At 45.9% G+C, this 24,130-nt stretch overlaps 1 protein-coding gene, 1 non-coding gene and 1 pseudogene across 5 annotated transcripts in view; 2 read left to right on the top strand and 1 right to left on the bottom strand.

Moving 5' to 3' along the window:
* Positions 1–1,098: 1,098 nt before the first annotated feature.
* LOC132002033 (epidermal growth factor-like protein 7) lies at positions 1,099–11,871 on the bottom strand (annotated as a pseudogene).
* On the top strand, positions 6,537–6,639 carry LOC132002320 (U6 spliceosomal RNA). The gene has a single exon (XR_009399819.1). It is a non-coding gene; the product is annotated as a U6 spliceosomal RNA (small nuclear RNA).
* The window catches only part of RNF19B (ring finger protein 19B), a 26,491-nt gene continuing 14,087 nt past the window's right edge, over positions 11,727–24,130 (top strand). For 2 of the 4 annotated variants that reach the window (XM_059377150.1, XM_059377149.1), the window contains exons 1-3: positions 11,727–12,504; positions 22,304–22,509; positions 23,687–23,831. In XM_059377150.1, the coding sequence (XP_059233133.1) occupies positions 11,870–12,504; positions 22,304–22,509; positions 23,687–23,831 (986 nt within the window). In that variant the 5' untranslated portion in view covers positions 11,727–11,869. The remainder of the gene's footprint in view (positions 12,505–22,303; positions 22,510–23,686; positions 23,832–24,130) is intronic. The other 2 variants (XM_059377151.1, XM_059377152.1) reach the window with 2 other exon arrangements.

Here is a 24,130-nt window from a genome sequence, read left to right as displayed (position 1 = left end):
CAGAGAGGAGGCAGGTAGAGAGAGGGGAGAAGCAGGCTCCCTGCTGAGCAGAGAGCCCGATGTGGGGCTTGATCCCAGGACCCTGAGACCATGAGCTGAGCCGAAGGCAGAGGCTTAACCCACTGAGCCACCCAGGCACCCCTCCTGATTTCTTTTTAATGCACATGTCCCAGGCTGTTAAATGCAAGCATCCTGTCATTTTGCCTTTACAGTAGAGGCCGACAAATGCCAAGGACCACCTGGGCAGGGCATGCCAAAGGATGGAGAAACTCAATCTACCCACATTAACCCATCACCCACCTCTTGTCATCATGGAGTGTGTGTGTGTAAGATGCAGACAGAGACACAGAGACAGAGAAGAGACTGGCTGGGAGGGATTTCTTTGGGAAAGGACCATTGATTATGGTCTGCTCCCACTGCAACGATCCCCTCCACCCAGAGAGGACGGATGAAGGCGTGTCTCCTCCTCACTTTAGAGTAGGGGACTTGGACCCTTTGCCAAGTTCGAGATGTGCTTCAGGGGTCCATGGGCCAAAGAGAAAGGCAAGTCTACAGCCACAGCCCCTCTTCTATCACCACACTCCCCCCAGCAGAGAGCATGTCATGCTGAGTTGTGAGTATCCACTGAGTTGTCTGCCTCCCCAGCTTGGCCTGGAAACTTCTTTCAGACTCTCTGGGTCTTGTATCCCCTGCTGCTGCAGAAGGCCTGGCACTTGGTCAATGCCGGATAACTATTCTGGTGAACGAAGGAAAGACTGACTAGAAAGCAGAAAGAACAAAGTTTTGAAGGCACCCAGATCCAAGTTCAAATCCTGCCTCTGCCACTTTCCAGCTGTGTCCTCTTTGTGGGAAGTTACCTCATCTCTCTAACCTCATTTTCTCATTTGTAAAATGAAACTAATTGAGTATCTGTTCATAACGAAACAGAGCTTTTTCCCTGCCCTGAACCTTCAGAGGTGCCCCCAACACCCTGTCCAGCCAGCAGGGCCCCTGTACCTCTCCTCAGCCATGGGCCCACTGGCAGGGGTGGCGGGGCGCTAGCCAGCTCAGTGGGCACAGGCTCCCGGTAGGCAGAGCCAGGGACTTGGGCCAGGTCTGTCACAGCTCCTTCTTGCAGGAACAGAAGCCCAGCTGCTCCTCCAGGAAGGAGATCGCTCTCGCAGAGAGCCGATGCGGTCCAGCTGCTGGAAGGAGTAACTGGGGAGTCTGCTGGGGTCAGGCAGCCTGTGCTCCCGGGCCCTTGAGGCCTGGCTGTGCAGTGGGGCAGCACCAGCTGCCCCTTCTCCTCCAGCACATCCATTCTGGACTGAAGCGTCCGCACCTCTTCCTCTACTGCACTGTCCATTCCTGTCGTAGGGTTCGGGGCTTCCCTGGGAGTCCTTGACTTGGGCAGGCAGAGCACACCATCTGCAGATGGGCTTTGCCCTTTCTGGCACCGGTAACTAGCCATGGTGCTGACACAGTGCAGGGTACAGGTGCCCCCTCCAGCACTGCATTTGTCCATGTCTGTCTGGCAGATGTCGCCCTGCCATCCTGCAGAGTGGCGACAGAGGCCTGGCTGGACATAGCTTCCTCCATCCCGGGAGGGTGGCTGGCATATTGCTACTCCACCAGCCCTGGGGAACCTGCTGGTCCTCTTCCAGCCAGGCCACCAAGCAGAGCGGGGGCTGGCCCAGGATTGCAGCGGTAGGCCATCCTGTAGATGGTATGGTCGCTGCTGCAGGCTTGGTGTCATCACAGATGGTGAGGAAGGGCTGGCTGGTACACACCTCAGGGCCCCTGGCAGCCCCGATGGCACACAATCTGTGGCCAGGCCAGCAGTTGTGCTCGCTGCCACCCACTACCAGGGCCAGAACTGCACCGGAAGGAGCTCCCTGGACTCACACATGGCTTGTATCTGCAGGTGAGATGGCCTTGTCCTTAGGATGGCCACCCGAGCTGGGAGCACACTGAAACAGAGTTTTTAATGAAATGAGATCAAGCATTGGCACACAGTAAATGTTCCAGGAATGATGAATGAATAAAGACACAGTAGTCTTAGAAACTGCAAACTGGTGGGGCCTCCTGAGAATTTCCCGTCTGAGCTGATACAGTGCTCATACTTCCAGATCCTGGTTTCCTTCCTTGCTCCTTCCTCATTTCCCACTGTCCTCATCTTTAGCAGCAACAACAGCTGCTGGATGTATGGCAAGTTACAGAGATTCTATGACTTGGTCTCGTGTAAATCCCACAATAGTCCTGGGGTCCATATTATAATTCCCATTCCACAGGTGGAACCTAGGCCTAGAGAGGGTGTATGACTTGCCCAAGGGCATAAAGATCTGACTGTCAAGGGCACTGCTTTTCGCCTTCCTTAGACAAATCGATTTAACATGTACTCAGCACCCACTGTGTGCTTGGTGAGTGCAGACACGATGATTTCTTTCGCGGGTGGGGCGGGGGTGGCAATCGGCTGGAGAGCAGGTCGGTCCACTTTTCTATTTCTGTGGCTTTGGGAAAGTCCCTTCACTTCTCTGGGCCTTAATTTCTTCATCTGTAAAATGGAAACTATAATGATAGTCTCGTAGGAGAGAGTATGACTCTCTCATGCAATCACTGCAGGGAGAAAAGAGGTAATGTATTTATGTAGCCTAGTGTCTGACACAAATAAGCACCAGGTCAATGGTAGCTGGTTCTCCGTTATTGTCAGTGAGATGTCAGCCAAGGTCCTCCTGACCCCTTGAGGTCTTCACAGGATAAGCCCAAGTAACTACTGCAAAGCCCTCTCCAAGATTACTGCAAATTCTTGTGCGATTTTATTTCTCCTGATCCAGCTCTGGCTTCAGCCTGTACTGTCTTTGGTCAACACTATACCAAAATAGATGTAAAACTTGGCCCCTTCTACTAGTTCTACAAACACCCCGGTCAAGGCAGGCTCAGTGAGTATTGGAGACTTTTTTTTAACGTTTCCAGGGATGGGAGACAGAGAAGGGGATCACATCATAGCTACAAAAAAACTCAGGGTGAGCTAAGAGTAACTTGGTTCCCAAGATGGCCTCAGCCTTATCTTCCCCGTTGTCGCCAGACCCTCAGCCTTGGGACAGTTGCCAAAACTCAGCTACCATCTCTAATTCTCTCTTCCTCAGGAGCTCTCAAATTTCCATTCCAAGCATTATCCCACTGTGTGAAGCCTGAGAGATTGGAGGTGGGGGTGGGGTTGACTTCTCCTCTAATCTCCCCCTCACCCACCCACCCCACCCCCACAAGTAAAGCTCTGCAGGGTGCTTCCTGGGCCTTCAGGAAGTCCCCACAAGGATGGGAAGAAATGTTTGTAATCATTCATGATGTTTGATGCTGGGGGGGAGGGTGACCTTGGCTAGCTGTTGGCTGCCCACTGGCCTCCACCATACTCTCCACCCTTGGTTCCTACCCATTTCCCAAACCCAGTCCTCCAGTTTCTGGTAGATTCTCTCTGGCGCTCAGTAGCTTAAAACATCTCATGTCATTTTAGGAACAAATTCAAATCCTAGTCCACTCCTTGTTGCCTCCACAGCAGCTGCCTCTCAGAGCTTCAAGAGCAAAACTTCACCTTCAACATTTTTTCAAAGTATTTTCCCTACCAAAGCCATTCTCTTTGCTAGGACAGGAAGTCACGTGCTGAGGATCTACAGGGATTCTATCTGGCCCACAGGGATTAAAAAAAAAAATAAAATCAACATTTAAAAATTGAGAGATGACACATGAAAATCTGGATTTGTGCCTTTTCTTGTAAACTCATAATATCTGGCATCATAGGACTCACATTCCCCCCCAAGGAGCATGTTGCCCTGAATGGAGAGCAGGATCCCCGCCCTTCAGACAGGTTTTTCTTATGTCCTCGTCCACTGGCCTTACTTCACCTGCTTGATCCCTGTAAGCTTTCAACTTTGTGACCTTTGCTAAAGGGCATTTCAGGACCGGTTTCCACCCTCCACTGCATTATTGCAATCAGATTGGGTCCATGAATTTGCTAGATACACAAAGGGCACCCCAGGCAGAAGACACACCAACAGCAGTCACTGAAGCAGCGATGACTGTTCCCGCAAAGGATCCGGAGGGACTGGGTCTCTGGTGAAAGGGGACGGTGGGGCTGGAAAGGGTTAACCTGGGGCTTGGTTCTGAAGGCCCTTAATGCTCTCTTACGGAACACTGGGAGCCAGTGCGGGGTTTGGAGCAGGGGCACAGCCTGAGGTGTGCGTATGACAAAAGAAGCTGAGAAGCTTGCGAGCAGGATGGAATAGAAACCCTCCCATCACGCCCCTCCCCCCCCCCCCCCCCCGCGCTACCCCTGCAGCAAACCCAGCGAGAGGCTGAGGCAGTGGTCCAAAAGGAGCAGAGATGCTGCGGCCAGGCGTGTGGCAGCGGCGGTGGGAATGGCTCGGAGGATGGAAGGGAGGGTATGTAGAGACTGAGTTGCCCAGGAATGGATATGCTTGACCTTGACGGAAAACACTGCGGGCGCTGCGGCTGCATAGAGCTCGCCTCCTCCCCTTCCCCACCCCGGTGCTGCAGCAGACTGCGGCGGAATCCCGGCCCCTCGCCTTTGCTCCCCCCGCGCCGCTGCGGCACGCGAGGGGCGGGGGCGGCAGGGTGGCGGGGATGCCGGTCTTCCCTGGAAGGCCGGAGAAGGGGGGGGCGGGGGAAGAGGCCGGTCACGTGGCGCCGTCCCAGGCTCAGTCCGATTGGCCTTCCCGCAGCCGATCCTGCCGGGCTGCTCGGGTTTCCAGGCAAAGCCTCCCCTCCCTTGTTCCCGCGCGCAGGGGATGCTCGGGCCCAGCGCAGAGCAGGATAGGGCGGGAGCTGCGCTCCCCCTTCCCCGTTAAACGCTGCCAGGTTCCTGGCTTCTCGCCGCGGTCCTCTCTGCAGCTTGGGAGATCTGATTATCGTCTCCGTGAACACATCTTTTCTCTGCTTCTCTCCTGCCTTCCCCCACCTGTCCCTCTTCCTACTGTGCTACCTGAAGGCCAGCTTTGTGAGGACTGGCTGAGGCAGGTTTCTGTTACTTGCCACGATTTTGCAGCTTTGGGGAAATCAGTTAATAGGCTGGACGTGGGGAAGATTCAAATAGAAATCCCACAGACACCTCAAACACCACGCTTCTAAACCAGCCAGTTTCTCCCCCAAACTGTTTCTTCTTTGTGTCCCCATCTCTGTTTTAAGCAAAAACATGATAGCTATGTCCATCTTGCTGTCCCCCATCAAATCTCTGACTGAAACCTATTAAATATATCTCCAAAATATTTCTTAAACCTCAATATCCAGTATTTTCTTTTAGCATGTATCCCAATTTTTGCTGATACGTTTGTGATCTTTTTTGTACAGGCTTCCATGAGAACAAGGACCTCGTCTTTTTGCTTATTATTGTATCACCAACACAGGACAGCACAGAGTAGGTGCTTGGTAAAATTTTATTAAATGAATAGATGTATGGCTAGTTCTGTGCTAGGTACTAAGTGTGGAGGGGAACACAGATTTTAAGATGAGACACACAATTTTATCCTCAAGAAATCATCGGGACGTCAGAGTGGTTCAATGGCTCAGTGGCTCAGTGAGTTAAAGCCTCTGCCTTCTGCCCAGGACATGATCCCAGAGTCCTGGGATGGAGTCCTGGGATGGAGCCCCCCTCGTGGGGCTCTCTGCTCAGCAGGGAGCCTTCTTCCCTCCCCACCCCCCCACCCCCGCTAGCCTCTCTGCCTACTTGTGATCTCTGTCTGTCAATAAAATCTTAAAAAAAAAAAAAAGAAAAGAAATAATCTGCACATGTTAATAAACATGCACTGTGGCCTTCTAGACTAGCCCCTGAGCAGAGCTGGTGCACAAGATGAACAAGACACCATCTCTACCTTCCCCCTTCATCTGGAGGGACCCGAGCATGACCAACCTCGACAGTAAGACTCGCATTGGAGGAATCAGGTGTGGTAGCATATAATGACTTCCAGAGTCAGAAGAGTCCAAGGTTTAGACTCAAATGATCTGGCTTCCTAGGCCAGCCTTGCCTCCTTCTGGCTGTGTGACCACAAGTCTCTTCTCTGAGGCTCCAATTTTCATCTTAAAAATGGGAGATAACAGTAATGTCTAAAAGGGGTGAGAGATATGAATGAGATAAATGAAAACACTAAGTGGCAGGTTTTACAACAATGCTGGGTGTAGAAGGGTGACCTTGCCTCCTACTTTGCCTGGAACAAACCAGCTGACACCTGTTGAACTAGGGCAATTAATCTTAGCATTCCCTTTCATTCTCAGAAGTGTCCTGCGTTTGCACCATAAATTATGTGGTCATCCTAGTAGGTGTGACACTGGAGTTATCCCCACTGTGCCAGGGAGACACAAAGGTGAGAGGGTGGTGGGGCTGATTTGGAAGAAGGGTGGCTGTGACCATGGAAATGAGCCTGGAAGCATGCAAGAGATTACACCAAGTGAAGAGAGATAGGAAAAGCATAACAGGCAGAGGGACCAGCATTTGCAAAGGAGACAAAACTTGGTAATTTGGAACATGTTTAGATCAAGAACGCCCAATGGTGCTCGCTGTGGCACCTACACTAAAAATGGAACGATACAGCGAAGATTAGCATGGATGCATGCAAGGATGACATGGAAATTTATGAAGTGTCCCATATTTTTAAGGGGTGCCTGGCTGGCTTAGTTGGTAGAGCATATGATTTTTGATCTCGGGGTCATGAATTTGAGCCCCACATTGGGTACAGAGATTACTTTAAGAAAAAAAAAAAAAAAGCCAAACAGCTCTATTTTAAGAAGCATGGCAGGAGATGGGACTGGCAGTGGGAACTGTAGAAGGGATTGACATGAGCTGGTGGCTTTGCAAAAGAGACCAATTGAGGGACTGGGGCCAAAGTCCAGGCAAGAGAAATAATGAGGCCTGTAGCCAGGTAAGTTTCTATAAGCACTTTAGAGGTAAATTGGACTTGGATGTGGGGGGTTGGAGGACAGACTAGGGATAGGAGAACTTCCAGCTGAATGGGGAGGCCATTCACTGAAGCAGGTAGGGAGAAGGGAGGCCAGGAAACCTGGAGACAGAAGACGACCCACATTGGACTTGTGGCATTCATCAGTCTTGATCCAGAGGGAAAGTGTAGGGGTCATAAGAGGTAGAGGTCACTTCTGAGGCCAGGGGAAGGAGCTGGGGCCCAGTCAGTATTCAGGTGACATCTGATTAAAATTAGCTTTTAGAATAACCTTGAAAGGCAAGAGAAAGCTCAAAAATAGAGTCTCAGGGCGCCTGGGTGGCTCAGTGGGTTAAGCCGCTGCCTTCAGCTCAGGTCATGATCTCGGGGTCCTGGGATCGAGTCCCGCATCGGGCTCTCTGCTCAGCAGGAGCCTGCTTCCTCCTCTCTCTCTCTCTGCCTGCCTCTCTGCCTAATCTCAAATAAATAAATAAAATCTTTAAAAAAAAAAAATAGAGTCTCAAATAAAGAAAGAGCAGATTTTGCAGACCAACTTCTTGTATATATTGCTTTCCTTGATCAAAATGTTTCCACAGTGCCCTGCTGAGGTCCTCAGCCTGGCATTCAAGGCTTCTAATGACCTGGCCCCAACCTACCTCTGGTGAATGGTTCATATTTCACTTGGTCATGTTTGGCCCCTCCCTTCTTCTGAAAACACAAGAATTGCTCCTCCCCTGGTCCAACCATATGGTCCAGGTGGGGACTATCAATTTGGGCACCCCATGCCCCCAGCCCCCGATCAAATTTGTGAGTGACCATGTGACCAAGCCTGGTCAATCAGAATCCTCCTGAAGGATTTGGAGGATTTGGAACAAAGGGAAGAGAATTTCTCATCTCTCTGGTTAGGAAGCTAGGAGGCGTGAGCTGGGGATAGCTGTTGGGCACAGTTCCAGCCTGGAGAGGCAAGTGGCCTGAAAAACCAAGGTAGGGAGAAGAGTCGGCTATTGTTTCCTAAGTATAGGGTTTTAGTCTGAGAGATAAAAAAAAGTTCTGGAGATAGATGGTGGTGCTGGAAGTTGCACAAACAATGTGAATATACTTTTCATTTTTTAAAAGATTTTATTTATTTATTTGACAGACAAAGATCACAAGTAGGCAGAGAGACAGGCAGAGAGAGAGGAGGAAGCAGGCTCCCTGCTGAGCAGAGAGCCCGATGCAGGGCTTGATCCCAGGACCTGGGATCATGACCCAAGCCGAAGGCAGAGGCTTTAACTTACTGAGCCACCCAGGCGCACCAACAATGTGAATATACTTAACGTCACTGAATTGCACACTTAAAATTGGTTACAGTAGTATTTTGTATAATGTACACTTGACCACAATTCAAAGAAGGAGGAGAAGGAAGAGGAAGAGCTGCCAGGCAGACAAGCAAAGTTGAAAGTTGGAGGAAGGCAGGTAGCTCCCTGGATAGGGTTGGTCCTTGGGCCCAGGTGCTAGAGTACTTGTCTCAAAGGGTTGCATGAGCCCCAAAATGGCCTTTTTTGGCATAGACCAGTTCACGTTGGGCTTCTTTTCCTTGCATCTGATGGAGTCCTAACACAGAAACTTTCCAGTCTCTCTTCTCTCTCACATCCTTTCAGACATTCTCTACTCCTGTCATGCCCCACTGCCCACGCTTCCTCAGACCAATCCTGTGTCTCCTCCTTTGCCTCTCCTCCAGGCTCCCTCTGCCCTTTCCCCTACTTAAAAATGTCAACTCCTACTCATCCATGGAGACCAAGCTCAAAGGGTTCTTCCTTGGAAAGCCAGCCCTGACCACAAGTCTTGCCATGCCTTCCTCTGTACATACCTTCTTTTTTGTACATGTCTTTGTCACCCAGTATCCCAATAACCCGCATTCTTGTCTGTAACCGTCATCAGGCGACAGTGTTCCTCTCCATGACCCTTGTGTCTAACAGCCTTGCACAAAGTATCCTAAATGTTTACTGAATGGATGAATAGATGAGTAAGAACCCTTCTTTCTCTCATGCCATCTCCCTGAGTCACTACTCAGTTTCAACCAAGTGGGGACACAGGAAAAAAAAATGTGGGAGGAATTGCTTTAGTCCCTCAACTCAAGGGTGATGGATCCAGGAGGGAAGAAAACCCAGTAGAAATGGGGCCATTGCAAAGTTCAGTGGCATTTATGAGAGGTCAGCTCTCTGCCAAACACGGATGGTGGCAGCTTAGAGCTGAGGCAGTTTGTTTTCGTGCCAGTGCCAAGACAAGCATTCAGTGAATTGAGCTTTTCAGCAAGCGTGGATTCTGACAGCTGTGCAGGGAGAGTCACCTAAAAGCTATCTGGGTCTGCCTGGAATCAGGGGATCGCTATCTCCTTCAACACAATCTGACCCAAGGAACAAGGCAGCCCTCTCCCCCACCCTTCGTCCCTGCCACGGGCACACACCTTCTTTAAGGGGGCACCGCAGCTGATCAGGACATGTGGCACTAAGGATAGAGTAAAACACAATTACAGGGAACTGTGGCTTGGATATTATTGCTTACTAACTAGTCCATGGATCCCCCCCTACAATTCCTAGTCTCTGTTGCTTGCAGCTCATATGATAAGTTCCAAGTAATAGTCTAAACAAAAGTAATGAGTGCCATTTCCAGGAATATTTAATTGCCAGTGCACAACCCTCCAACAATCTTTCCCTTACTGAGACAATCCTGAAAGCCTTGTGTGGAAGTTGTGGAGGCGAGGATGGAAAAGCCTGGATCTCTAAGTTACCCTATGGAGTAGAGGATATGTATCTTGGAAAGTGCCTTGAACCCATATCCAGTTTTGCTTGAGTGAGGGAAAAACAGACCATTGTTATGTTAAGCCATTGAGCTATTTGGGTTGTTTGTTACTTCAAAAAAGCCTAGCCTATTCTGACCAATATACAGAAATTAATTGTTTTAGCCATCAAGTATCAAACCTCCCCATTTGAGGAGAAACATTACCCCTCCCATGGTTTTGCCAAATCCAGTGGTCACTTCTCTATTCTTTCCTGATTTCTCAGCAGCCTTTGTCACAATTGACCACTCCCCCTGGAAACATGTTATCTTGCCATCTGTGATATCACACCTGCCTGGTGTTTCTTCTCTCACAGCCCCTGCTTCTCAGTTTCCCTTGCTGCCTCCTCTTTCACTGTTTTACCTCCAAAGTTTGAAGTTTCTCAGGGCTTATTCCTGGGGAACTTTCTTGTGGTTTTACATGCCACCCATGAGAAAGACATCTGGTACCTTCCAGTATCCACTCTACCATTCTCTGTTAATCACAGAGCCCCTATTTTTAGCTGGGTACTTTGTGTCTAATTAAAAGACTACATTTCTCAGTATAGCCATGGGACTATCCCTTGGCCAATGAGATGTAAGCAAAAATGTGTTGGACTTCCAAGGCCCTCTCTTAAAAAGAGGGGGTGCACTTTTCCCCCTTTCTCCTCCCTGCTTCCAAAGGTGGAACATAATGAGGTGACCTGAAGATTGGAAACCAAGTGCTGAGTGTACCAGAGCAGCCCTGGACTTCCTACCTCCTTTTTTGGTGAAGAGAGAAATAAATCTCTAGGCGCCTGGGTGGCTCAGTCAGTTAAGCATCTGCCTTTGGCTGGGGTCATGATCCCAGGGTGCTGGGATTGAGCTCCACATCCACTCCCTTTGCTTGTGCTCTCTCTTTCTTTTTGTCAAATAAAATCAAGAAAGAAAGAGAGAGACAGAGAGAGAGGAAGGGAGGGAGGGCAAAAGGAGGGAGGGGAAAGAAGAAAAGAAAGAAATTTCTATTTTAAGTTTTTTTTTCTTTAGTTTTGTGCAACTCAACCCAACCCTAAGGGACCATGCCTGTTGCTGTTGTAGTCGCATGTTTGCCTCCCATCAGGAAGCCTGCCTATAGCACAAGGAAGACACTTCCAGGGGGGAAAAAGCGCTCGGCCTCCTTCCACAAATTGTAAATAACCTAGCCAACAGGAGGATAGAGTGGGAGATGGGCCTGGCAATACGGTTTATTAGTTCAGAGAAAGCACTGAATGCTAGATTAAGGAATTCGCGCTTTATTCTGTAAATCCCTTGCGGATAGAGGACCCTGTCTTATCTAGTAATGCTTTCACTTTGTAGAACTTTTTTTTCTTTTTTCTTTTCTTTTTTTAAGATTTTATTTATTTATTTGACACAGAGAGAGAGATCACAAATAGAGCAGCAGGCAGAGACAGAGGAGAAGCAGGCTCCCTGCTGAGCAGAGAGCCAGATGCGGGGCTGTATCCCAGGACCCTGAGATCATGACCACAGCCGAAGGCAGAGGCTTTAACCCACTGAGCCACCCAGGTGCCCCCACTTTGTAGATGCTTAATGACCCTATTCTTTATTAACTAATGCTGTTAATTTAAATAACAAGAAGTGTTGGAAAGTGGCCCAGTTGGGAATCACCATGTGATCTATCCTTGCCTTTGTTTTACAGATGAAGTAACCTCGGCTTCATTTACTGTAAGGAGCAATCAGCCCGTCCACGAGGAAAGGCAAACCGAAATCTCCACCCTGGGGATGAAGACGGTCAGGGTGACGGAACTCCAAAAGGACGCCAACAAAAGCAGTTGGGTTGGTGCCTACTCAAGATGGTTCCTCTGAAACCCCATGACCGGGAGGCGGAGCTCCGCCCCAGCACGCCCGGCCCCCTCCTCTCGGCCCCGCCCAACACCGCCCCCTTCCGCAAGGCGGGGTGGGGGGCGGTGCGGGTTGTGAGGTGTCTCAGCGAAGCGCCTGCGCAGTGGGCAGCGGCGCGCGGGGCGGAGGCTTTATAACCACTTCGACGCGGCCGCTCGGTTTCTATCTCGGGGAGGGCGGCTGAGGCGGCGGCGGTCGCGGCGCCGGTTGAGGGGGCGCTGAGGCGGGAGCTGTGGCGGCGCTGGGCGCCCCTCGCTCCTCGGCCTTTGGGGGCCATGGGCTCTGAGAAGGACTCCGAATCGCCGCGCTCTACATCTCTACACGCGGCCGCGCCCGACCCCAAGTGCCGCAGCGGCGGCCGGCGCCGGCGCCTCACCTTCCACAGTGTCTTCTCCGCCTCGGCCCGCGGCCGCCGCGCCCGAGCCAAGCCGCAGGCCGAGCCGCCGCCCCCGGCCGCGCCGCCGCCGCCGCCCGCCCCGGTCTCGGTCGCGGCCCAGGCCCCGCCGCCCGAGGCGCTGCCCACCGAGCCGGCCGCCGAGGCGGAGGCGGAGGCCGCGGCGGAGGCCGGGCCCGGGTTCGAGGATGAGGAGGCGGCGGAGGGCGGCGGCCCGGGCCCGGAGGAGGTGGAGTGCCCGCTTTGCCTGGTGCGGCTGCCGCCCGAGCGGGCCCCGCGCCTCCTCAGCTGTCCGCACCGCTCGTGCCGGGACTGCCTCCGCCACTACCTGCGCCTGGAGATCAGCGAGAGCCGGGTGCCCATCAGCTGCCCCGAGTGCAGCGAGCGACTCAACCCGCACGACATCCGCCTGCTGCTCGCCGACCCGCCGCTCATGCACAAGTACGAGGAGTTCATGCTGCGCCGCTACCTGGCCTCAGACCCTGACTGCCGCTGGTGCCCGGCCCCCGACTGCGGGTGAGCGCGGGGGCGTGGCCGCCGGGGCAGGGGCTGCGGCGGAGGGGACCCGGGTCCGGGGACCGGACCCCCATCCCGCGGGTGGCCGACCCGGGGAAGCGGTCCTCGGGGCAGCGTGTGCGTGTGTGTGTCCCAGCACTGAGGGAGAGGTGAGGGCTGAGCTGCGGGAGGGAGGAGAAGGCGGCAGCTGCGGCTGGTTGGTAAGCGGCCACAGTCCGCAAGGCCAGGGGAGCGGGGGAAGGCACCCGCCACCGGCCCTGCCCCTGGGCTTGAGGTGGGGCTGAGCCTTGTGTGAGGGGAAAGGAGCTGTCCATCTCATCAGGAGGCAGGGAGAGGCTTTTAGATGGGGTGCACGCCCCTCTGTCCAGAGGTAGGGGCCGTGTCTTAATGAGGGCGGGGAGGGGATTAACTGGCAAAGGAAGAGATGAGAATATTCTGAGGGGCTCACAGCATTCGGAGGGGTGTGTCCCTTTGGCCAGGGGCAGACTTCAGCAGCATTGCCGGAGACGGTGTGTGCTTCCTGACCACAGCTGCTGAAAGTTGGGATGGAGGTGATGGAAATATCACTAGGGGGAAAGGACAGCTCACTGGCAGCTCTGGGGCACCCTGGCCATTGTGTGCCTTCTGTGCCAAGCTGTTGGGAGGCCCCATGTGGTTCTTACACTGCTGCCTTGGTCAGGGTGAGGAGTGGACGGACCCTTTCTTTGTCCAGAGAAGCAATGGGGCACTGAGAAGAAGGATGCCCAGACGCTGACACGGTAGGAGAAAATGTGTTCCCCAGCCCCTCTGATCTTGAGTTCTTGACAACAGTCTTTTTAAGGCACTATGTATCCTGAATTTTTAAGGTCAGTGAGAGAGACTATGCATTATGTGCAGAGACAGAATACCACCAGATTTTACTATCTAAAGTACTCAGTGGAGACCACTCTCCCACCACTTAAAAAAAAATTGTTACTGTCAGTACATCCCATGAATGGCTGCATGCCGCAGGGAAGAGCTTATCTGAGTGACTGGAAGTTCGGGGGTGGGAGGGAGAGACTGTGCCACTTACCAGTTCTATGACCTTGGGCAGATCATTTTATTCTTGTGTGTTGTTTTGGGGACAGAAAGATGCTAGGGACTCCTTGCAGTGTGTGAGTGTAATGCCAGTAAAAAAGCTGGATGGGCCAAAGCTTCAAAGGAGTTAAGGGCTTTTAATTGTAGCCTATATACCAAGCCTGTTTTAAGATTTCCATGATGCTACTATTTGTCCCTTTCAAAAGAAGCTGTTTTAAGAGTGTCTAGGAGAGTAAGAAGAATTAACTTCTGTCTTCTACTCTGCCAGACTTGTTTAGAGATGGGTGTGTTATTTAACCTCTCTGAGATGGGGTTTCTAAATTACTTTGAAGTGTTGTGGTCAAAGGTATGGTGTTTGTCTAGGGTAGATCACTTTCACTTTCAATTAATAAGTGTTGGAAACAACCTTGTAGGTTCTTACATCTGGTGGCCTGGTGATCTCACTGGCCTTAGGAGGCTAATGTATATGATAGGTTTTACAGATACTATTGGTCTATTTTCTGAACCAAAGGAATATTTACTTAAAACACGGTATGGTTAATTTTGGAATAGTATATTAACTCCTTTTTGAGATGTCTTTCCTTGAATTTTGGCTGATAAATGTGGCATTGCTGATTATCTTTCTGGAAAATCTCCCTTTTTGTTTTTATTTCTCTAAAGTCAATGACTGTCTTTGCTCACAACAATAAAAACGGACAGGAATTAATTTATCATCTTTGTGGTGACAACGTAAACCATTACTAAAAGTTAATGAAGAATTAAGGCCATTTCTTATTGTAGCCACGTATTGGCTTAGTATCATCTAGAGGTTTTTTTTTATTAGTTAAAAGCATGATACAAATTTTATATATTTTTTAATGTGTTATCTGTGGGTTTAAAGAAGGCGCAGTCTGTGGAAAGAAAGCAAGCTGGCATCCAAGTATCCATGTACCAGGAGTACATAATTTAACTTAATCCTTACAACATTGTAAGATAGATTTGATTTCGTTTTACAGATGAGAAAATTGAAATTTAAATACACTGAGTGACTGTTCAGGGTCATATACCTAGTGGGTGGTGGAACCAGGCTTGAAACACTGGTCTTAACTCCAACCAAGGCCAATAGTCTTTACTCTCAACCTTTTCTTTTTAAAAAGCATGCACTTGTTGGCATTATTGGTGATACTGCTGTTTATATCATTTTGTCAAATGCAGCCTAAGGACAAGTTTAAGAGAGCCATGGATTGGAAATCTAGTTTCTTTTCTGATACTTTTTGCATCACAGCCTCTTATCTAGTTTATTTTTCTTATCTGAAATAGGCCTAATCCTTTCCTGACTTGAGAAGCTTAATGTTTGCAAAGTGTTTTTGAGGTCTGCATTTGGAGGTGGTAGGTAAATCAGGAGTAACTCTAAAATTCTGTCACTTTCCAAACAGGTATCTGAGTTCCCTAGGGATGTGGCCAATGGTTTTGCCACCTCTCTTTAATGCTGGGAGAAAAACAGCTTGTTTTGTTTTGTTTTAGTCAAACTGTCCTATTCTTCTGTGTAAATGTGTAAAAAATCGTGGATGAGCAGTAAGTGTAATCCCTAGTTATCTCTTCTTCTTGTACCTGACCATCTTTTCTTTACTCACAGATGAAGTTCTTACAGCCAAATTTATCAAGAACTCCCTTAGTTCTGTGTGTATGTGTATATAATCGTCAGGGTGGGGCTCGCTGCTCAGTGGGGAGTCTTCTTCTCCCTCTGCCCCTACCTGTGCTCATGCTCCCTCTCCCTCTCTTTCTCTCAAATAAATAAAATATTTTTAAAAAATAAGAAGAAGGGAGCGCCTGGGTGGCTCAGTGGGTTAAAGCATCTGCCTTCGGCTCAGGTCATAATCCCAGGGTCCTGGGATGGAGCCCGGCATTGGGCTCTCTGCTCAGTGGGGAGCCTGCTTCTCCCCTCCCCTCTCTGTACCTGCCTCGCTGCCTACTTGTAATCTCTGTCTGTCAAATAAATAAATAAATAAATAAAATCTTTAAAAAAATAAAATAAAATAAAAAATTTTAAAAAAGAAGAAGAATTGTATTTGGCAGGGTGAAAGGGGGCATGTAAGTGGTCTTACAGAGTTCTGGCCATTAGTTTCACTGTGATTATGATAATGAGAACACTATATATTAAAAGATTATTTGTTTACAAATAATCTTATAAGCAGGGTCTTGAATTTTTTTCCCCATACTTGAATATGATCTTATTTTATTCATAAATAGAATCAATTTCAGTGGGGCAACACTTACATTACTGTTTATTAACTACAATATTACCAAGTATATATATGTATATATTTTTTAAAGATTTTATTTATTTATTTAAGAGAGAGAGACAGAGAGAGAGAGAGAACACAAGCAGGGGGAGTGGGAGAGGGAGAAGTAGGCTTCCTGCTGAGCAGGGAGCCGGTTGGCAGGGCTCAATCTCAGAACCCTGGGATAGTGACCTGAGCCAAAGGCAGCCACGTAATGACTGAGCCACCCAGGCAGCCCTTACCAAATATATTTAAAATGTATTTTCAAATGAGATAAAATTAACTCAAAATACAAATAACTGATATTTTTGTAGTTCTTTGTAATCTTCAGACTGTAAGGTCATTCAGGAATAATTTTAGTTTCATACAGGTGGATGTTGGTGGTAAACCCATTTTATAAAGGAGAAACCAGTTCAGAGAAGTTAGTGTGGGCTTCAATGTCTCACAGCTAATAAATGGTGCGGTTGATACCCCTTAGAGTCTCTGCTTAAGCATGAGTCTTCTCAGAAACCCCCACAACATATAAATATATAATATTTTCCTCTTTTTTTTTTTAAGACTTTTTTTTTTAAGATTTTATTTATTTATTTGACAGATAGAGATCACAAGTAGGCAGAGAGGCAGCAGAGAGATAGAGGAGGAAGCAGGCTTCCTGCTAAGCAGAGAGCCCGATGCAGGGGTCGATCCCAGGACCCTGGGATCATGATCTGAGCTGAAGGCAGAGGCTTTAACCCGCTGAGCCAGCCAGGCGACCCTATAATGTTTTCCTCTTAAGTACCCTCTTACCAATCTTTAAACACTTTCAGAATCTCTATGAGGGATGAGCAAAGGAGGCAACAGAAAATTTCTTGGTGTGCAGGGGTAGATCTTTTGTGCAGATGAATAGGAGATAAAGCTGTTTTGACCTCAATTCTTTGTGCAAGTCCACCACTCCAGCCTCTCTTTGCTGGCACTTTCTCCTACAGTACCCCCTCCTACCTGACCCAAACAGGTATTATCAGCTTTTGGCCTTCCTGGACAACTGGACTAGACTGTCCCATGAACAGAAGCTTCAGTTCATCTCTAGCACACTTATGAGGGAACAGCTCCTTGAGCAAGATAAATTTCTCAGTCAGTGAAAAAGGAGGTTATTTTCCCCTCTGAAGCCTTCCTACATCCTCTCTCTCTCTCTTTCTTTCTCTCTGGTATGACATTTTAAAAATTGAGATATATGTGATCTAGACATCTCTTAATTTAGCTCTGTACCTTCTATTTCACAACTCTTCACTCTATCCCCATCCCTGCACCTGCCCATCTGCATTCCAGCTCCATATAATTTCCCATATTTGCCAGTGTATCGTTCTAATGTGGAACGTTTTCTATCATTCCCGTGCTTCAAACTGTTCATACCTGTCTATAAAGTGACTTCTTATGTCTTTAAGAACTGATTATTTATATGATCTACCCTTATAATTTAAACCCCTTTACAGTCTCCTACCATCTCCTACCATCTTTTTTTGTCAGATTTTTTTTTTCCACTTACATTGATATTTTCCAATGTATATTTTGGTAATCCTGGAAAGGAAAACATCTTGTGATCAAATAAGCTTGGGAAGTATTGGATTGAACAAAATTTATTTCTGAGCTTTTAGATGTTTTAAACATGCTAATATACAGTATAGTAAATTTTGGTAATGCTAATAAGCAGTGTAATTCTTTAAATCTCCCAAACTTAAATCATTAGGAAACATGTTTTTGTTTTTTCTGTGGCATCTTACACTGACACTTTCCCTGACTATTTACAGTTTTCTAAACTCCTTTAACAGTCAGTCTGTACAGTTACACTGGCTTCTGTTAGTGTCTTTATTTAACAGTGAATCTTGTGCTCTGAATAGATTGAGAGTTCCTTTAGCCTAGGTTATCCATATTCCAACTTTTTCTACAATCCTTTTTTTTAAGATTATTTATTTATTTATTCATTTGACAGAGAGAGAGCTATAGGCAGAACAGGCAGAGCAAGAAGCAGGGTCCCTGCTGAGCAAGGAGCCCCGTGTGGGACTCAATCCCAGGACTCTGGGATCATAACCCAAGCCAAAGGCAGATGCTTAACCAACTGAGTCACCCAGGCATCCCTTTTTCTACAGTTCTGTGAACAAAATTTTTCAGTTAGATCCCAGAAGAATGGGATAGTTGAATTTTGATAAGGTAGATAAAGAAAATGAACAGCACATTTTTTGAAAGAGAAACAGATAATGAGGGTGGAGGGCAAGAAGAGGACAGACAGATGATCATTCAGTAGACACTTTTGAGAATTAAATAGTGATGAACCTTAAGTGAATATTGGATATTACAAAAAGGACTTAGATATGGTCCTCTTGACAGGGAGGTGTTAGAAGAGATTAAATAGATATAGATAACAGATTATAAATGCAATATAATACATATTAAAGAAAACACAAATGCTCTTAGAGGGTAGTTAAAAGATTTTACATGATGGTGTCAAGAAAGATTTCACAGTGGAGGTAATATTTGATCTGGGCCTTGAAGAATGTAAGTAGGAATTCATACCAGGCAAACAATGATGCAAGTAGAGAAAAAAAAAATCTTAATCTAGAGTGTTTTGAGCAAGTGCAGTTGCAGTTGTACTTGCAGTTGCATAGAGGTATAAAAATATAGTAGTAGAATCTAGTTTGGATCCATCTCTCGATACACAATATGGAGAGCATGATCTGGAAAGTAACTAGAGATCAATCTGAAAAGGTAGACTGGACTCCAGTTGATAGACTTATCTAAGCCATGCAAAGAAGTTTAGGTTTGAAAGACTTTTTTTTCTTTTTTGTTGAAGGATTTTAAGTAAAAGAGTTACGTAATGATAGATAACCTTCTGAAGTTGGAACTTGGATTGGAGTGGGGAATAAGGAGACCAGATATTAGTCTCTTGCATTTGTCGTATTTCTACTACCCTTACACGTGCTCGGGGTCCATTTGTAAATGAAGTTATGTGGCCGAGAGCTAGAAAGTTCAAACATTATTTAGGAACACATTTGTAACTACTAGGGTCCATGAAAGCATAATCAAATTCATAATGGATTTTTTTTTTTTTCTCCAGGGCTGAAGTTAGTTAATACTGTGGTCTAGCCTGTCACATATTATGATATTTCTGAATACTTAGGAAATTAACAAAATTAATAAATTTATATAAACTTAAGGGGAAGGAAAATGATACATCGGGGTTTTTTTAGCAGCATGTAATTTTCATCTCCTATTTAGCTGCTTCTTCTTTCTCTCTGCTTAGCTTCTAATTAGCAAACCTGAATGCTTGGTTAAGCTAAGAGCAGGGTAGGAGAGAGGCTCCAGGGTAGGTCAGGGAAAAGAAGGAACAAGATTGTCAAGGCAGTTTTGGTCTCAAGGATGAATTTTTTTCAACTACCTGGGGAAGAGTACCCCATTCAGAATTTAGGAGTTTGCTCCTAAAATTTTAGACAAAATTTGAGGTCTAAGTTATAGTCCCTGGCACATAGTAAACCAGTGGATACATTAGTAAGATTTAAAGATTGCTTTAGGGTAGGCCCAGGAGAAGAATTAGAATGGCCTGGGGAAAATAAAAAAGCTAATAGATAGAGTCTCTATCATTCATTTGAACATGAATCAGTATGCTAGACTCTAAAGATTAAAACATGGGTGGTACTTTTCCTTGAGTCTAGTCTGGTTGGGGAAGCACACATATAGACAGATAATTACAGTATAATGTGATAAGTAGTATAAAGTAATTGTACATAAGACATAAAGTAAGCAACAAGCTATCTGGAGAGGTTAAGTGGATTTTATAGGGAAGATGACATTTGAGCTGGTTCTTAAATGGGTAAGTATTTGCCAGGGCAAGAAGAAAGGAAGGAGCATTCTAGGTAGAAGGAGTAGATTATGCAAAGGCCAAAAGTAGGATTAAAATGTGCTGTGTTTTTATACCATACCTTTCAGGGCAAGATCTCAAATGCAGTTTTGAATATGGTTACACTTGAAGGTGGCAAACACCTATGCCTCCATTTTTGGGATAGAGGTTAAGGCTTGGAGATTTAAATTAGCTCAGTGTCATGCAGTATGAGTCAGGAGCAAGGAGCCCAGACCAGGTGCCCCAAAACAGGAATGCCAAGTCTCAGTGCCCTGAGTAATTCTGTGTCATGGTAATAGATCGTTGCAGGTTCATGAGTATTTAGGATTATTTTACTTGCTTGGAATCAAATTCCACACCCAAAAGTGACATTATCAATCTTGTCAAGTATTCTTTAAAAAAAAAAAAAAAAAAACTGTTAATAAATATTTACTCCTACCAGATGAGTAGGAATAGATCAGGAAATGTTCAAGGCTTCCTGTCTATGTAATTTGTATCCTCAGCAATTGACTTAAGTAAGGTACTGAGATCATCCAGTACCTTTCCCATTTAACACAAAATAGCAAGCAGGTCACTTTCTTTAGGAGAAACATTGTTTATCTGTAGTAGCTATTTTGCAGCTAGGTTGGGTAAATTTGCTCAGAACTCCTACAGGATATGAATCATTTGCGTTCGTACATTGACCTATTCTCACTTTGCTCTTTCTGAGAAGAGTTTTAGTACAGACTGTATTATATAACAAATGATATGTCATCGATATTTTCAGTGTCATTCTCAAATCAATTTGCAGAATCTATAATAAACCTGAGAAATTGTGTTGCTGTTATGAATACCTAATATACATGCAAATAAACAAACTAGAATAAATTCAAGAATATGTTGTTAGCCTTTTTTTATAAGTTGCTTGAGGTCTTTAGCTATTGGAGGAGAAAGTGGAATAGGGGATAAAAAAAGCCCAATGGTGGGGCACCTGGGTGGCTCAGTGGGTTAAGCCGCTGCCTTCGGCTCAGGTCATGATCTCAGGGTCCTGGGATCGAGTCCCGCATTGGGCTCTCTGCTCGGCAGGGAGCCTGCTTCCCTCTCTCTCTCTCTCTGCCTGCCTCTCCATCTGCTTGTGATTTCTCTCTGTCAAATAAATAAATAAAATCTTTAAAAAAAAAAAAAAAAAAAGCCCAATGGCAACACCCAAGCCTACAATCATTGACCTGTTTAAAAATTATTTGAACTTGGGACACCTGGGTGGCTCAGTCAGTTGGGCCGCTGCCTTCAGCTAAAGTCATAATCCCAGAATCCTGGGATTGGGTCCTGCCTAGGGCTCCTTGCTCGGCGGGTAGTCTGCTTCTCTCTCTGCCTCTGCCTGCTTGTGCTCTCTCTCTCTCTCTCTCCCTGACAAATAAATAAATAAATAAATAAATAAAATTTTTTTAAATTTAAAAAATTTGTTTGAACTTTTCACAGCTGCTATTTTCCCTTATTTGTTTCTTTAAATTACTTTTAATTTTTTTTTAAATCTTCAGTGTTTACTTGATAGGATAATCTGAACACTTAGTTGACATATTTAGAACTAGTCAGAAGGGCTAGTTGTTTGTAAATATATTGGATTTTTTGTGAGAGAGTAATTCTTGGAAAATTAGTGTGAATTATAAGAAACAGTTGATGTTGGCGCAGATGGATTCTGAGTTGCAAATCTTTACTAAGAATATGTGTCGGCAGCACCTGGGTGGCTCAGTGGGTTAAAGCCTCTGACTTCGGCTCAGGTCATGATCCCAGGGTCCTGGGATCCAGTCCCACCTGGGCTTTCTGCTCAGCGGGGAGCCTGCTTCTCAGTCACTCTCTGCCTGCCTCTCTACCTACTTGTGATCTCTGTATGTTAAATAAATAAATAAAATCTTAAAAAAAAAAAAAAAGAATATGTCAGGAGAGAAAAGAAAGGGGAGGGAGATAATAGCCTTATCATGAATTAATTAGTAAGGTGGGTGAATGGTATTCTTGGATTCTGGAGCCTGTCAAAGAAGTAAATATTTCAAGGTATAGGTTTGAGCTAAAAAAGGGGGAAAAATTGAAAGATAAAATGAGCTTTCAGTGGGAGAATTGATCATGAATCCATCTGTGGCTATTGTCTCGTGTTGTGTGTGCTCAGACCAGCTTTACTGTGGAACTTAAAAATGAAAAAGTATACTTCAGTTTTGCATACTTTTGTTTTACAAATCTTCTGTCCTTTAGTGTAACCAAATTCTAATCTCTCTAAATGTAGCAAACCATCAAAAAGCTATAGTTTTGTACCCTGCTACTTGTGAAACTTGCTGTGGTAAACTCCTTTTAAAGTAGCTGAAACTGTGACTGAATACATGCTAGATTCCAGCTAAATCTAGTATTTTCCCCTATTTTTCAGAAGGTAAATGATTTGTTTTTAGAATCTCAAGGAGAAATTTACTTTCTCACACAGAATATGTTTTACAGTTTGTTAGGCATGATTATGTGTGGTTATGTTATGTGTTACCTGTGTACTCTTTTCTCTCTATCATGTGTAGTGGTAAGGAGTGATGAATAATAATGGCTGTCTTATTCCGATCATTCTTACCTTACTGGTATCTCTTCCTTTTTCCTTACCCAGTTATGCTGTTATTGCCTATGGCTGTGCCAGTTGCCCAAAGCTGACCTGTGAGAGGGAAGGCTGCCAGACAGAGTTCTGCTACCACTGCAAGCAAATATGGCATCCAAATCAGACATGCGATATGGCCCGTCAGCAGAGGGCACAGACTTTGCGAGTACGGACCAAGCACACTTCAGGTCTCAGTTACGGGCAAGAATCTGGACCAGGTATTAGTTGGCATTGTCTCATTTTTCTCTTTATTTGATATTTCATAATGTGAGCCTAAAGCTGGGAGAGATTATTTTACTCAAGTATTTCCTGGGATCAGAGAGCAAAAATACTTGGTAATACATTCAGTATTACATTTGATACGTAGCTTCTCTCTGACAACTGGAGGTTTTCCAATCTCTAAATTGATAAAATTGGAATGCAACAAAATTGAATTCTGTAGTTTCTATATTTTTAATAATATGTCTCCTGTTGGAGAGTAATTAGGTCCTTTTGTGAAGGATTTTTTCAAAACTTTCATTGTGAGCAGAAAGACAATTAGTATTAAACCTCTACTGTTATCCTCCTAGCTTTAAGTGCATCACTGCTTTTGGAAGTAGGGTACAGATTTAAGGAAAGGAAATGATATTAGTATGGATTAATGATTAACCTTAAAAGGAGGAACTTTGGCAAGTCAGAGTAAACCCATTTAAAAATGTCAGTGGGTTTATTGCCTTTTATAAATGTATTTTATTTCACTGATGTCATTTGGGAGAGGCTGGTAGGAAAGATTTTACCATTCACTTTTTCCTGGCACAGCATAATCTCCTAAATTGTCATTTTAATAGGATAGTTCCTAGCTTGCTGTGAAAATTACTAGGTGTGTGCTACATAGCATACCCAATTATTTTTAGGTTTTGAATTTGAAAGTATCATGGGAGGGGTCTGTGGGTTCTGTTAACAGCACATCACAGTGTTACCTGCTGAGCCTAAGAAATTAATTTCTGAGCCAAACTTTTTCAAAACTTAAAGCCAATTCCAAGCTGCAGACTGTTCTTCCTGCAGAACTCTGCTTTGAGTTCTGCCAGCCTATTGGCTAGTGGAATTCCATTTTTCTTAGAACCATCTTTGTCTCTAGGGAAGTCTTCTTGTTCAGAGTGTGGCTTAAGTGCTGTATAAGATGCCAGTTTTGGGGATAGGCATCTCAGTGTGAGACAAGGATCTGTTTTATGAAAATTCCTGAGGTATAGACATAGCCAGCCTCCCAGTGAAGTGGGTTGCACAATTTGGAATTCTCAGCCAAGAGTTCTTCACTGTCTTCTCAATTTTTGTATATATATATATTCCTAGGAATAATAAATCAAATTAGGTTTAACTGGGGGTATTTTTCTGCCCAATCTTCCTTCCCCCCCTTAGCAGATGACATCAAGCCATGCCCACGATGCAGTGCTTACATTATCAAGATGAATGATGGAAGCTGTAATCATATGACCTGTGCAGTGTGTGGCTGTGAATTCTGTTGGCTTTGTATGAAAGAGATCTCAGACTTGCATTACCTCAGGTGAGATGGGAAATGTGTCCATTGCTTTATCATCTTCTTCTTTTAATGATTTGGGGAAAAGGATGTCAAAGGGACACAGTTGTCTGTCCTCTCATTACAGTATAAGGAAGCTGTAAAAAGTTCTTCTAAAGCACTCCTGTGACCACGCTTTTCTTCAGTTCCAGCAACTTCCAGGGACGATTTTTTTTTTTTTTAAAGATTTTTTCTTTATTTATCTGACAGAGATCACAAGTAGGCAGAGAGGCAGGCAGAGAGAGAGGAGGAAGCAGGCTCCTCTCTCTCTGCCTGCCTCTCTGCCT

This window comes from Mustela nigripes, chromosome 14 (genome assembly GCF_022355385.1).
Source record: "Mustela nigripes isolate SB6536 chromosome 14, MUSNIG.SB6536, whole genome shotgun sequence".
In the NCBI taxonomy this organism is placed as follows: Eukaryota; Metazoa; Chordata; class Mammalia; order Carnivora; family Mustelidae; genus Mustela; species Mustela nigripes.
The sequence above is the reverse complement of the archived record's forward strand: the minus strand, read 5'-3'. Positions and strand labels throughout refer to the sequence as shown.